The sequence below is a fragment of the Desmodus rotundus genome, chromosome 9, assembly GCF_022682495.2.
Source record: "Desmodus rotundus isolate HL8 chromosome 9, HLdesRot8A.1, whole genome shotgun sequence".
Classification (NCBI taxonomy): domain Eukaryota; kingdom Metazoa; phylum Chordata; class Mammalia; order Chiroptera; family Phyllostomidae; genus Desmodus; species Desmodus rotundus.
The window spans coordinates 41485737-41500582 of NC_071395.1; the positions used below are offsets into that span (position 1 = coordinate 41485737).

A 14846-nucleotide genomic window follows, 5' to 3' on the forward strand; every position below is an offset into this window, starting at 1 on the left:
GAAAGGAGGCTAAGAGGACCAATGTCTCCTCCACCCACGCCCGTCCTTGGCAGAAAAAACCTGGCTGGGGAGCACTGGGAGCATGCGCGTGCTGGCGCCAAGGCCTATAATGCTTTCCCGGGGCTACGACTAGTCCCGCTGAGGTGACATAGAGGTAAACTTGCTTTAGCTCTTCTTGAGAGGCTGTAGCAATTACGGTGTCATCCATGCAATGATAAATTACACTTTGAGGAAACTGAGTCCGTACTGGCTAAACAGGCTGAAGAACAAAATGTTAGCGGATGGTAGGGCTTTCCACTGAAACCTCTCTAATGGTTGACAACTGTTAAGTGCTGGGACTGAGAAGGCAAATCTCTCATGGTCCCTTTCTGCTAGGGGAATGATAAAGAAACAGTCCCTTAACTTTTTCCTATTACTTTTCCTGTTTAATCCTAGAGGTCTGATTCTCTGATTCTCACCCTCCTTGGAGGGCTCCAAGTGGTGGCAGAAAAATTGCCCCTTTTTAATTTTTATTTTGAAAGAGTAAAACGTGGGGCTCAAACCTATGACTCTGGGATTAAGAGTCTCATGCTGTACTGACCAAGCTAGCCGGGCACCTGGGTGAAGGCCAGAAATCCTAACCACTGGACCATGTGGAAGATTGAGCTATTCAAGAACAAAAATAAAATTCAAGCAAACCAGTGTTTTCAAATTAAATCCTCTAAAGGAGGGAGTGAGACACTAGCCTTAGAATCTTATCACCTGTTATTTCCACTCCTGCCCAACTTGTTCCTAAATAAATTTAAAGGTCCCTTACTAGGGAGACATGCAGCAGCCTTAAAAAGCTGCTGAATTAGCTTAAAACATTGCTCTTGTTCCTTAGAGAGCCTGTTCCCACTTTTAAAGAAATTCCTTAACAATTTAAAAAAATCTTTTCTGAAATTCCTCCCGCCGCAAACGCGGCGTTTATAAAACCAGTTTCAGTCTTGCTTTTTACTCCGCCGGTGGGGCTGTAGGCAGAACTTTCATAGCTGATTCTTCTACTACATTATACATAACTTCCTCCTCTGGCTAGACTCCTTGTCCTCCTCTGTAACTAGCTCCTGTTCCTCAGCCCACATGGGCATGAGGGCAGTCTTGACTAGGCCCCAAGTTACCAGGTCTTGGGATCCAATAGAAACACCATTGTCCTGTAAAGATTTTAACTTATCTCCTGCTTCTTCCCAAACCTCGATATCTAAGGTTCCTTTGTCAGGAAAAGCAGGGTAATATTCCTTTATAGTTTGTAAAAGCTGAATGAGATGCTGTTCCTTTACCTTATAACCCGCTCCCTGGAGAAGCTGCTGTAACACTGGCAGGTATACCCCCTGCTCTTTAGATAAACCAGAGCCCATTCTTGCTATTAAAAAGGCTTTTAACTTTCGATTCTTGTCCTTTCAGATCACGTCACATATGCTGAACCCTAACTAGTTAACTGTTAAGGGATAGAGTGTGGGTCGAAATGTGCTGTTGGTGAAAGACCGTCAGGGAGAGGGGCACCGGACTTTCCGAGTGCCCTAACCCTGCTTATGGGTCTCGGGTACTCCCTAAGCGTTTAGAACCTCGATGAAGCGGCTTCCCCGGATGAACCAGAAGTTAGATTAGGTGATGTTGGAGGTCCCTGTAAGGCCCCTGCACGTCTTGGGAATTGATCCCAGACACCCTCGCAAGGTTCCAACTCACGTGGGAACACCTGATGTCTCAGGCAGAGGGGAGGAAGTGCCTTTTGTCTTCGGAGCTTGGCGAATGCCAAAGGCTCTCATACAAAAGCTGTGACTAACACTAAATTCTTCTGGAAAGCGATCTTCGGAGTCCGGCTGAAACCGAAACACTCATTTCCTATCCACTTTTCCCTATGCAGGCGGACGGATTGAAAAGGCAAGAATCGGAAGGACCGCAAGAGGCGGCTTGTTTAAAATATCCCTGTAACTAGTTGCTGTTTTTAAAGCTGATTAAAGAAAAAGTCTTTGCTCTTTCTCCCACGCCTAGACCTAGTTGGGGGAAAGAGCAAGGCTACTGCTTACTGAAGAAAGTGCAGTTGTAAAGCGGTCGCAAGAGAGGGCGACCTTGGAAAGAAACCCCTTTTCCCCTGAATCCAATACACCCTACGGCATACCCGAAAAGCGCTCGGTGCCGTCTGCCCTTACCTGGGCTATTGCGCGCAAATCCCACGAAGTTGGTGTATTGACCACAACTGCAGCTCAGAGCCCTGGGTCCCTGTTCCTGGGCGCCAGTTGATGCAGATCTCGTCCGGCAAGATCTGCTGTTGAGGTTTCAGTATTCAAACACACATACACACGGACTATAGAAATCCGGTGGGGGAAAAGGGGCTACGTGGCCACTCTCCAAGTTAGAGAGAGACCCCTTCACCCCTGCCTGGACAGGCTTTATTGTTTTTCTAGGCCTCCTACATCAAAGATGGTCCTCATTTATTATTCATAGGTTTGTTTGGGGTGGTTATCTTTGCAGACACAGGAGAGGAAGTCACTGAGTACATCAAAGGGGGATATTTGCAATGTAAAAGGAGAAATGGTCGAAAAGGCTTTGTCCCATACCTGGGGGGTCTAGCCCAGATTCTGGGAAGATAAAGATACTCAGTAAACATTTGCTTCCTCAGTTAAGGGTGAGGGAGTTTTTAGCAAGAGCAAGTCTCATAACAGTCTAAGTACAATGCAGGCCTGATTTCCCACTGGAGAACTTATCCATGGACGTGGGTCCTGCCCGCCTACTTCGCTCCCCACTGGTTTTCCAAGTGGGGGCTGAGCCACATTTCCCACGCTTGGAACAGCTCCCCACAAAACACCACTGCTCTTCAAACCAGATGCTATGCTGGCATCTGTTCCTGGCTCTGGAACTCTGGGCTGGGAGCCTAGCTTAGGGTTTAAGCTTAGAAGTCTCAGGGGTAACCACCCATAGATGGGATCTCCCTCCTTAACCTCAGCCACTTCCCATGACAGCGGGGTTGGCCCCTTTCCCCTCTCCACCCTTCTTACCAGGCTTTAGGTGGCTTCTTCTGCATTTCCCTGGTTATAAGTCTCCTCTTCAAATAATTGTTAGTTGATAACTCAGGGAGATTGTTCCCAAATTTAGTTGTTTTCCATTTTGGTTCTCAGAGTAGGTGAGAGTAAGATCCACCTAGTCTTCCACCAGTTTACCAACTGGACTTTGTTGTTCTTTTCCTGTTCCATTAAGTGTAAAGTTAGATTGTTTATTTGAGGTTGTTCTTGTTTCTTGATGTAGGCCTGTAATGCTATGAATTTCCCTCTTAAGATGCTTTTGTTGTGTCCCACAGATTTAGGGATTGTTGTGTTCTCATTTTCATTTGTTTCAAGGTATCTGTTTATATTTCTTCCCTTATTGTTAACTCATTCATTGTTTAGTAATATGTTATTTAGCTTCCATGTCTTTGTGTGTTTTTCAGTTTTTTTCTTGTGATTGATTTCTAGCTTCATACAATTGTAGTCAGAGAAGACTATTTCAATCTTCTAAAATGTGTTGAGACTTGTTCTGTGTCATAGCATGTGGTCTACACTAGAAAATGTTCCACGTGCCCTTGAGAAGTATGTATATTCTGCTGCTTTGGGGTGAAATGCTCTGGAGATAGCAGTTAAACCCATCTGATTCAGTGTGTCATTTAAAGCTGCTGTTTCCTTGTTGCTTTTCTGTCTTTGAGATCTATTTATTGATGTCAATGGGGTGATTAAACCCCTTGCTATGACTGTTTTTCTGTCAACTTCTCCTTTTATGTCTGTCACAATTTTCTTGTATATTTAGGTGCTCCTATGTTGAGTGCGTATGTTTTCAAGGGTTCTGTCCTATTTTTGGATCGCTCCATTTATGATCATGAAGTGTCTTGTTATGTCTCTTACTGTAGCCTTTTTTTTAAAGTACAGAATACTGGTCATTGGGTCTCTCCAGGATTGGCTGTAGAATGCCCTGGAACAGCGTTTTCTCAAACATCTGATCCATTGACATGCTTCTAAAAGTAGGTTCTCATGATTCATCAATTCAATGTCTAGGTATATTCCCCAAAGATGTGAAATCAGAAACTCAAATTGGTTAGGATTTTAATCTAAATATTTTATTGTTTATGCTATTACAGTTGTCTCAATTTTTCCCTTTTTACCCACCTCCACCCAAACTCAAATACATTCTTGCAGATCAATATTCATAGCAGAAATAGTCAAAAATGGAAATTATTCAAGTGTACATCATAAGATGAAGGGATAAATAAAATCATATGTATGTAAATGGAATATTATTCAATATTTTTAGAGGAATAAATTTTGATACATGTGCAATGTGGTTGAAACTTGAAAACATCATGCTTTGGAAGAGAATTCAAACACAAAATGGTAAGTGTTGTATTAGTTCATTTATAAGAGGTATGTAAAATAAGAAAATTCATAGAGACTAAAAGCACAATAGAGGTTTTCATGGATTAGGGAAGAAAAGAATGGGGAGATGCTGTGGAACGGGGATAGAGCTTCCGTTTGGGATGATGAGAAATGTCTGGACATACACGCTGGTGATGGTTCCATAATATTCTGAATATACGTACGCCACACGACTATACTTTTAAAGTGGTTAGAATAGCATATATATGCATAACAAAATATAAATTAAAATGAAATAAGGTAAAATCATTGCAATTTTCTTTCAAATGTAGATTCTAGGGCTCTCCCTCTAGAGATGTTGACTAGATGAGTTTAGCAAAAGTACATGTCTGGGAGGATATCTATTGACAAAAGCCTCAGATGATAGTTCTGATAAAGGTAAAATTAGAAAACATTGCCTCAGGGCAATGGGTCTCAGGCATGTCATAGGGACAAGCAAAATTTGAAATGTGTGAAAACTCCAAATTGTCAGATCCAAATTCAGGCCTACAGAGGCAGACACTGGGGAATAGGACTCTGAAATCTGCTCTAACAGATCCTCAAGGTCATCTTGGTGCAAGCTAAAGTTGGAGAACTATGCCCTGGTGAATCCTGGGAGCCTTTGATACTCAGCCATCTATCCAATGAGGAAACTACAAGTCAGGAAATAATGACACTTTTTCCTGACAGGAGATCCAAGAAAGACTGGAGTGATTCTTCCCAGAGGAAAGGGATGCAGGGGGAGAGAATCACAGCTGGTCCCACTGTTAGTCTCCCAGGGGTAAGGAATTGGCAAGACAGACACCTTCCTTTTTGACACTGCCCCTCAGGAGTCACCTGATGAGGGAGTCAAAGACCCATTGATCAATTTGTCTTAACAAAATTCACAGGGGAATTTGCCTTCAGGGCTCATTAATCTGTAACATAACAACTTATAGTCAGTCACCAGTGCTGTCCTGTGCCAGACCCAAGACACTCATGCCTCTCCAGCAGATACAGCCAGGCCTTATATCATGTACCTGGCCTTGTATCCCTGCTATTATGGAGGACAGACCTTCCTATTTCACCACCAAACTTCAATGAAAGAAAAAGATATACAAGTTAACGCTGCAAAGCCTGGTAAGTGTCATAGGAAATAAGAAAAAGAGGTGGTAGAATGAACAGGCTATTGACTATTGTTGAGCACAGGACAGGGAAAACCCTCTGCTGTCTGTGGAGAATGAGCTCTAGAAGTTACTTGCTTGAGAAGGTGAATGACTAGACTCCTTGTTTGAAGTTACCATGCGTGAAGAGCTTTACTTCAATGATATGTTATTTGGTTAGATTGTTGATGGGATTATGGGAATGGGGAGGCAGACGCTAACCCCCCTGTCCCCTCTGACACCATTGCACTGCCCACAACCACACTGTGTATGGTTAGAGTCACTAGTCTTCGGTGTGCAGAGTGATGCCACCAGGTGCTGATGGAGCTTTAGGTTCCTTTAGAGTGAAGTCTTGATCTCTTCTTATTCTTTTCCCTTGTTACCCAGCCCAAGAGTTCCAGAGCCTCCATCTTCACTAGCCTAGACAAATTGTTGTTAATGTTTTGCCAGCCTTGTTTATTTGGGAAACATCTTATTTCTTAAAAAGGATCCTTCTTTCCCTCTTTCTGCACCCTTATCCATGGTTCTTATTAGGGAGATTAAAGAGAGAAGAGTATGAGGACCTTGGTATCTAGGACCACAGTGTTTAAAGAGAGAGGGAAAGAAAAGGATGTAAGAAAGTCCAACATCTAGTTCCTTAATGACAACTTATCCTTTTGCTCTAGAAATTTTGGGAAACACTAAAACTCGCATGTCCTTTCCCATAGTTGCTCTGACCCCGCCCCCCCCACTTTGGGTATTAAGTCTCATCCTTAACAAAGAACATGAAATCATTAGCAACATAACTATTATATTGTTTTACTTCTTTTGGCCTTTATTCCTCTTCCTTAAAGCAATAGACATGGTTCTTCAACTCTAATGATATGGATATTTACTCCTATCATTTTGTCCTTGGTTTTGTCATCTTTAAATCCATCTTTCACTCCACACCAGGGAAGTTGTGATACAAATCATGACCCTCCTTTGGTTGCCTGTCCTCCACAGCCCTATTCTTTATCCATTATTCTTTTCAAGGTTCTCAGTGATGTGGTCACCTGTTCAACCTAATTCTTCACTGTCTCCTTTGCCCACAGTGTGCTTCAGTTAATGGCTAAAACCACTCTGTCCCATGCTATCTACTTCTTAGTGTCTTTTCCCTGCTCTCTTCTAAACCAGGAAACCCCCTTTTCAATAGTCCACCTGTGAAACTTGCCCAAGGATCTCTTTTTCCAAGAATTCTTCCCTGACTCCATCACTCTAGACTATTATTGGGACTCCTCTCAGTATCCCAGTCTCCAGACTGTCTTCATCTTATCATTTACGTCATGTATCACAATGACCTATTTGCACATCCATCTCTGGAAGGTGGGCTCCCAGAGGTTGAAGACCATACCCAATAGCTGACACTTAGCCTGTCCCAAAGAATCCCTTCTTGAAGAGTGACTTCCAGAAGTTCCTTAGTGAATAAGAGCAAGCTTAGTTCAATTCTCTAGTTCCTACCATGGCTCAACAAAATTGCCCATTAACATGAAATACTAGAAAAAAAACAGGACATATTTATTTGGTGAATGAGTGAACAGGACTGTATTACTGACAGAGGCTGTATTATCCACTTTTGATTTCTAAACTCTGGTCCTAATGTAAAGAGTTACTAAAGTGAGGAAACTCCTTCTTAAGATGAACATTATTCATTTCATGACTCTTTAAATCATAATTCAGCTGCTTTTGCAACACCAGGTGGGACTTTATAGAAAAATAATCATCGTGATGGATTTGAATTTCAGCAACCTGAGAACAAACCCTGCAGCAGCCAGACCCCTGGCTTTGTCCATCAGAACAAGGTGAATTCTCATTAGTCTCTCCCTTGTCCAATATTTTTTTCATTGAATATTTTTCACTGTCTCAATCTTTTTATTTGACACAAGGAAACAAATTATGATAATCCTAGCAGTAAAACCATTCCATACTTTTAACAAATGCACTTAGTTCTTAAACCTGGAAGGTTTGCTGAGGCGCTACATCTCTCCCACAGAGGAAGCAATATGCATCTGAGACCATGTTCCAGCTTCAGAGGAGCCATCCTCCCTTACCCATTCCTCTAAGCAGCAAAGGTCATGAAAAGAATATTAATACTGTCCTCCATGGTGCTCATGATATACTAGGTCCTCCCCTGAGTTCTCAATAGGTTTCTGACTGGGACAATATATTAAAAAATCATTCTTACTGTAGGTTAATCTACTAGATGAAAAAAAGAGTTAAGTTCCTACAGCAAATCACCAACTTAGAACAAAAAATATTGGATAAAAAACTGTTAACAACATTAAATAAAACAATGTTAACCACATTGAATGAAACAATGTTACTTGAGGTCCTGCTGTACTTGTAAAAAGAGAGAAATTGCACCAGGATGTTGCATGTCAGTGGAAAGGATGAGCATCAGACATATATGATGATTAAAGTAGAAATGGGAAGTTGGAGGGACAGGACATTGGTCCAGTCTCTTCCTACCTCTGACTCTCTCCTTGCCAAATCATGGGAGTCCTGGAACCAGAGGGGAAAGCATGGGTGTCTTCATTCACATTCCTCTTCACTCTCTCTTCTGGAAAATGGATCTTCCTGTGTTTGAGGAGAGAGCTCAAAGGACATTGTGTCTGTTCATAGAGGGATGAGAGTGTTTAGCAGTTTCACATGCAAGAAAGATGACGGAAAATATTAATGTTGAGGGACTTTTTGGAAGGGAACTAAAGATGATGAATGTTTTCAAATATGAACCAAGAAAAGTAACTGTGTGAAATTATCCTTTGTGAAATTGTTCATACACATGTCATTTCCCTGTTTAGTCTCAGTCATCTTCTGTTTGTGCCTCTGTATAATTAGGATAGAAAGACAGGGGTGTGTATGCAGGTATTTCAGACAAAGCTTGTGGAGAAGCAGTTGCTGATGCTACTGGCTAAAGATCCCAGGTTAGCTGCAAGAACAAGAGTAAATAGACTGAATTGTTTGGACCTGATAGGGGTCAACACTGGGAATGCGTGTTGCCCAGGACTGAGAAGAGGATGTGGCTATTTGATGAGCAGCAACTTTATATTCCTTTTCTGTCTCCCTTTCTCTCTTTTCTTCACCAACATCCTCTTTCCATATACTGACCTCTTTCAGGGTAAGAAGTCCTAAAGGTTTTATAGTAGTGGACACCCAGTGACTATATGATGACCTGTGGTAAAGGAAATATATGTTTGTAGCTCTTCCATTTACTAATTCTGCCACCCAACCAATACAAAGAGTGCCCTTTGTGCTAAGAACTCAGCTAGTATTGAGAGCTGAGGTGGTTGGGAATTACCTAAGCAGGTGAGAGCCTGTGCCATGTATGTAGTGACAGGTAGGAATGAGGAGAAGGAAGTAGGGAGAGGTTTAAGTGGAGGGAGAAGGTCCTGACAAGTAACAGAGACAGAAGAGAGTATGGCCCATCTGGGCAAAGAACAGCTTTTCAGAATGATCTGAATTGAGGATAAATTTGAGAAGTGGTGAGAAATAAGGCTGCGGGGTCAGAGTAGAGGCATGATACACCAAGGAGTTAGGATGATTTCAGCAGGTGGCACAAAGGAATTTCAAAAATTGTATGCAGGAGAGTGATATTATCCAATTTCCATTTTGGAAATCTCAGTCAGACTGTTGTGTGGAGGAACCAAAGATGAAACTGGAGACCAGGAAAGAATCCCTGCAATAGACTGGGAAGAAAGGAAATTGTTTCCTCTTTTCCAATGCCGTGAACACAAAGCACACTCCAGGGAATATCCAGAATCTCAGGCATCTCCCACATATTTTCTTTTATTCTGCTCAATTAAAACCTTCTAAATGAAGATAGCAAGCCACATGATATGAAAGTCAAGAGAATTTAGAATGCGTCATGAAAATTTGCTTAGAATATCTCTCAAATGATTTAAAACCACAAGAAATGACTGCAAACTGACCAACCCCCAAAGGGTCAAAACAAAGTATTCATCCATTGCTAAACAATACGGGTATGATATGACCATTTTTGTCATTGCAGACATTATCAGCTTTAGAGTTTTTAAACTGAGATATAATTGACACATAACATTATATTAGTTTAAGGTGTAAATAATCTGATATTTGTATGTATTGCAAAACGATCACCTCAACAACCTAGTGAACTGCTTTCACCATACATATCACAGAAATTTTTTTGTGATGAGGACCTTTAATATGTACCCTCTTAGTAACTTTCAAAAATGCAATACAGTATTAACTATAGATACTATGCCATCTATTACACCTGCCTGACTCATTTATTTTATAACAGGGTGTTAGTACCTATTTTTTAGATTTTATTTATTTATTTTTAGAGGGGGGAAGGAAGGGAGAAAGAGAGGGAGAGAATCATCAATGTGTGGTTGCTTCTCACACATCCCCAACTGGGGACCCAGCCCACAACCTAGGCATGTGCCCTGGCTGGAAATACAACTGGCATCCCTTTGCTTCTCAGGCTGGTACTCAATCCACTGAGTCACACCAGCTAGGACTGGAAGTTTGTATCTTTTGATCCCCTGCCATCCCCTCCCCTCCCACTTTGGTTTCTATACCTAAGAAGACTGACAGTGACAACAATCAACATTGTTCTCCTGTGCAGTCAGGGGCCTTACAGACCAGGAAGTGTAGAAAAACTCTGATAACAGAGCAAAGGAGAGCACTGATATCACTGTATGTTTTATGTTATACATTGTCCCAGGTTGTAAGACTCATTCCTCTCTGTCTACTTATCAGACACAAGGCCCTGAGGTGAAGAGAGAAAGAGGTAGGTGGGCTGAGAATGAGTCCTCACATGTGCCCGGCCCCAATCTAAGCATCACTGAACTGTGAGTGCAAATCCGACTCTCACCCCTTTGAGCTCCTATGTGAATCCCGATGCAAGTTCTCTCTTCCCCCAGTATTTAATGAAAATCATGGATGGCATGACTCCAAATTCTGTTCCTTCTTTTCAATTGGTGATTCAGTATTCTTAGGGTATAATCCCAGCAGTAGAATTTCTGGGTCAAAAGGCATTTCCATTTTTAGTTTTCTGAGGAAATTCCATACTGTTTTCCACAGTGGCCACACCAGTCTGCATTCCCACCAACAATGTACTAGGGTTCCCTTTTCTCTGCATCCTCTCCAACATTTGTTTGTTGATTTGTTTTGTTGGCCACTCTGACTGGTGTGAGGTAGTGCCCCATTGTGGTTTTAATTTGCATCTCTATGATGGCTACCCCGACCCCCAATGTTCCTAGCAGCACAATATACAATAGCCAAGTCCTGGAAGCAACCTAAGTTCCCATCAGCAAACGAGTGGATCAAAAAACTATGGGACAATTACACAATGGAATTCTACGCAGCAGAAAGAAGGAGCTTATACACTTTGCATCAGCATGGATGGAACTGGAGAGCATTATGCTAAGTGAAATAAGCCAGGCAGTGAGGGACAAATACCATATGATCTTACGTTTAACTGGAACCTAATCAACAAAAGAAAAAAGCAAACAATATATAACCAGAGACACTGAAGTTAAGAACAATCTAACAATAGCCAGAGTGGGGTGGGGAGGAGAAAGTGGGGAGAGGGGTTTTAAGGAACTACTATAAAGGACACATGGACAAAACAAAGAGGGAAGGTGGAGGCCAGGAATGGAGGTGGGTTTGGCTGGGTAGAGTGGAGGGGTGGGGAGAAAATCCAGACAACTGTAATTGAACAACAGTAAAAAAATAAGTTAAAAAAAATCTGTTTGTGGCGTTTCAAGTAGTATCGTAGGGTACTGAAATGGTTTAAGCCTTGATATCTCCTCTTTTTTGGAAACTTTGGCCAATTGCTTAACTTCACAGATGAAGGCCCTGTTTCTACAAGGTGTTTCTGGTCTCTGGTACATAAAGCCTTAAGCATTACTGAATGTAGATTATTAGTTGGTGAAAATATTTTTTCTTTCTTTTTTTTCTTGAAAAGTAAACTTACCTTCTACTCATCCTCCAGTTCTCTGTTCAGATATTTGAGGTACTTTCTCAAATTTTCTCACGTCCGAGACATGGTTGTCTTACCCTTCTGTGCGTACCAGGCAAGGCAGATAACCGAGCTCAAGCTGCTGAGCTTCACCAGACCTCATGCTCCACATTTGTGTTAGAGCAAGTACAAACCATTTTATATCTGAGGCCCAAGGTTGCTCTGAACTGTTCAAAGAGAATTCTAAGACAGAGGTAAAGAAGGTGGGTCAGTGTCAGAGGATAATGACAATGGTTAACCAACAATTGGGAAGTCTATATTCTGTAAGAAATTACAAAATATACAGTCCCCAAATTTTGTAGTTAAGGCTTTAATGCCTAGTTATTTACTTCAATGAATGAAAACAGGATGTGCGGTGGAGGGATGGGGAGATAATGCAGACAATTGTAACCGAATAAAAATAAATAAATAAATAAATAAATAAATAAATATATAAATAGAAAACAATATGAATAATCTAGAGTTTGTCCAGTGTCTATTTCATGCTATTTTCCTTCCTCAATCATCTACATGAGGTGTCAGCAACATGGAAACAGGAAATCAAACAGGGAATTCAGATTTTTTACTTCTGGGATTTTCCCAAGACTCAGAGAATCAACCCATCCTATTTGGACTGTTCCTGTCCATGTACCTGGTCACTGTGCTCGGGAACCTGTTCATCATCCTGGCTGTCAGCTCAGACTCCCACCTCCACACGCCCATGTACTTCTTCCTCTGCAATCTGTCCTTTGTTGACATCTGTTTCATCTCCACCACCGTCCCAAAGATGCTGCTGAACATCCAGACACAGAGCAAAACCATCTCCTACATTGGATGCCTCATTCAGGTGTATTTGTTTGTAGTTTTTATTGGAATGGATAACTTCCTCCTGACTGTGATGGCCTATGACCGGTATGTGGCCATCTGCCACCCCCTGCACTACATGGTCAACATGAATTTGCATTTCTGTAGCTTCCTGGTTCTAGTCTCTTGGTTCATCATGCTCTGTGTTTCTCTGGTTCATATCCTACTGATGAGGAGGCTGACTTTCTGTGCAGGAACTGAAATTCCACATTTCTTCTGTGAACTGTCTCAGATTCTCAAGGAAGCCTGCTCAGATACCATCATCAATAATGTCTTCATGTACATGATTGTTGCCCTACTGGGTGTGATTCCTCTCACTGGAATTCTCTATTCTTACTCTCAGATTGTCTCCTCTTTAATGAGAATGTCCTCTGTAGGGGGAAAATATAAAGCATTTTCCACCTGTGGGTCTCACCTCACTGTGGTCTCCTTGTTTTATGGGACCTGTCTGGGGGTCTATCTCAGTTCTGCTGGGACCCATTCTTCCCAGAGAAGTTTGATTGCCTCAGTGATGTACACTGTGGTTACCCCCATGCTGAACCCCTTCATCTACAGCCTGAGAAACAAGGATGTGAAGCGGGCCCTAGAAAGGCTCCTCAACCCAGCATCACCTTCTCTGTGATGGATCACTGGCCCCAGAACTAAGTGTACATTGTGGGCCTTAAAGGTTAATGTTGCAATTTTAACTATCCTGGTTCTTTTTCTCTCCTGTAAAACACTATTGATTTCTTCTATCCAAAGCACACATGATTTCCCTTTTCTTTGTTTTTGTATTAGTACTTGTTTGGTTCTTCTCAACAACTCCCTCAGAAACTTCCTTATGGACTTTTCTTCCCTGCATGCTGTCCACAATGCTCCTTGTTTGGTCAGCATTCCTGCAGCTATTTTTAAGATTTCTTTTTTTTTTTTTACATTCTTTACTTTTTTCTGTACTTTTTTAAAAAACATTTTTAATTTTTGATTGATTACAGTTACCCTGCCTTTCTCCTCATTTGCTCTCACTTTCCTCTTCCCCCCAAGTCCCTCAGTCAATCTGCTCCCAATTATCTGAGCCCACAAGTCCTCAATTTGTGTTCCTTTGTTTGCCTCTTACCCTTCCCCACTTATCTCACTCCCCACGCCCCTCTGGTCACTGCCATTTTGTTCTTTATTTCCAAGTTTCTGCTTCTATTTTGCTCTTTTGTTTGGTGGATTAGATTTTTAACTTTAAATGTAAAGCTCTTGTCATATCAGGTTCTGACTAAGTTTCCCAGAAAGTTGTCCTCACACCTGACTGATCTTCACCTTAATTTCTTTGTATTAATGGGTACTTTTGCCAGAAAAAAATGGAGTGAAAATCACACTGCAATCAAAGCAACGTGCTTACAATGTTAGGACTCTATATGTTCCTCCACAGGAATGACTTTATTTCATATTAAAACATTTTTTGAGGTATTTTCTCTTATTTGCTTCACTTTTAAACAGAACAGACTGAATTTCAGGTGGACTACAACCTGGACAGGTGACTTTGCTATTTTACCTTCCACAACAACAGTGATGTGATTTCAACTTCAAAGGAGGAATCTCAGTTTGAAAGGTGTTTTCTTCAGATGACACAGAAAGCACTGCCTGGGAACATTGATATGTGTCACTCCTTGTGATTGATTCTTCCATCCATCACCCTTCCTCTCCTATTTTCTTTGACCTTTGTTTTCCATTATTGCAATTTTGAGATATGCCTTCTAGGAACCAAAAACATGTAAAAATGAATACAATAAAATAAGAATTGTTTTCTCCCATGTTTTAATTATTTTGGAACTCTGTGGGACTGCATCGGGAATAATAGTTACACATTTGTGGGCTATGTTTAGAACTTAATTCACTTTGGGGGAAGAATGTTGCTAGAAGTGAGTCTGCAAGGAAGCATGGAGTAGTCCATGGTTCCTCCCACATTCCTCCCCCATTCCCTGGGATCCTCTGGCCACCTCCACTGTGTGGCTGCCAAGATCCAGCACCAGCTGGAACCTACTTTTCCCGACATGTGGCAGCAGAAGCAACAAAGAATTATGTAACTCCACTAAAAATTTTAAATTTTTTTATTCTTTAACATTTTTATTAAGGTATAATTTAAACACCGAAATTTACCTATTGATGTAGAAAGTCCAATATTCTTATTAAATCTATAGATTTATGTGATCATTAACGAAATACAGTTTTAGGACATTTTTATCTCCTCAAGTAATATCTTTTTGCCCATTTATCACTCCAACCTTAGCTCTAGGAAACCACTCCCACCTCAGCCCTAGGATCCCACTGATCACTTTCTGTCTTTATAAATTTTTGTTTTCTAGATATTTTTATGTAAGTTGAATCATAAAATATGTGACCTTTTGTCCTGGCTCCTTCTACTTAGTGCATGTTTTTGAAGGTCATCCATGTGGGAGTATGTGTCTATATTGTCTT

The 14846-nt window shown here is 41.3% G+C and overlaps 1 protein-coding gene across 3 annotated transcripts; it reads left to right on the top strand.

Annotated features, from left to right (window-relative positions):
* The first annotated feature begins 5365 nt into the window (after nt 1–5365).
* LOC112312762 (olfactory receptor 7D4-like) lies at nt 5366–14160 on the top strand. Of its 3 annotated transcripts, none has more exons than XM_053911149.2 (2): nt 5366–5513; nt 12077–14160. In XM_053911149.2, the coding sequence occupies exons 1-2, from the start codon at nt 5408–5410 to the stop codon at nt 13024–13026; spliced, it is 1056 nt and encodes a 351-aa protein (XP_053767124.1). In that variant the 5' UTR covers nt 5366–5407; the 3' UTR covers nt 13027–14160. The 3 variants fall into 3 exon arrangements, with proteins under 3 accessions (XP_053767124.1, XP_053767125.1, XP_053767126.1); XM_053911150.2 differs by having other exon boundaries at nt 12146–14160; XM_053911151.1 differs by lacking the exon at nt 5366–5513 and adding an exon at nt 7340–7356.
* The last annotated feature ends 686 nt before the right edge of the window (nt 14161–14846 follow it).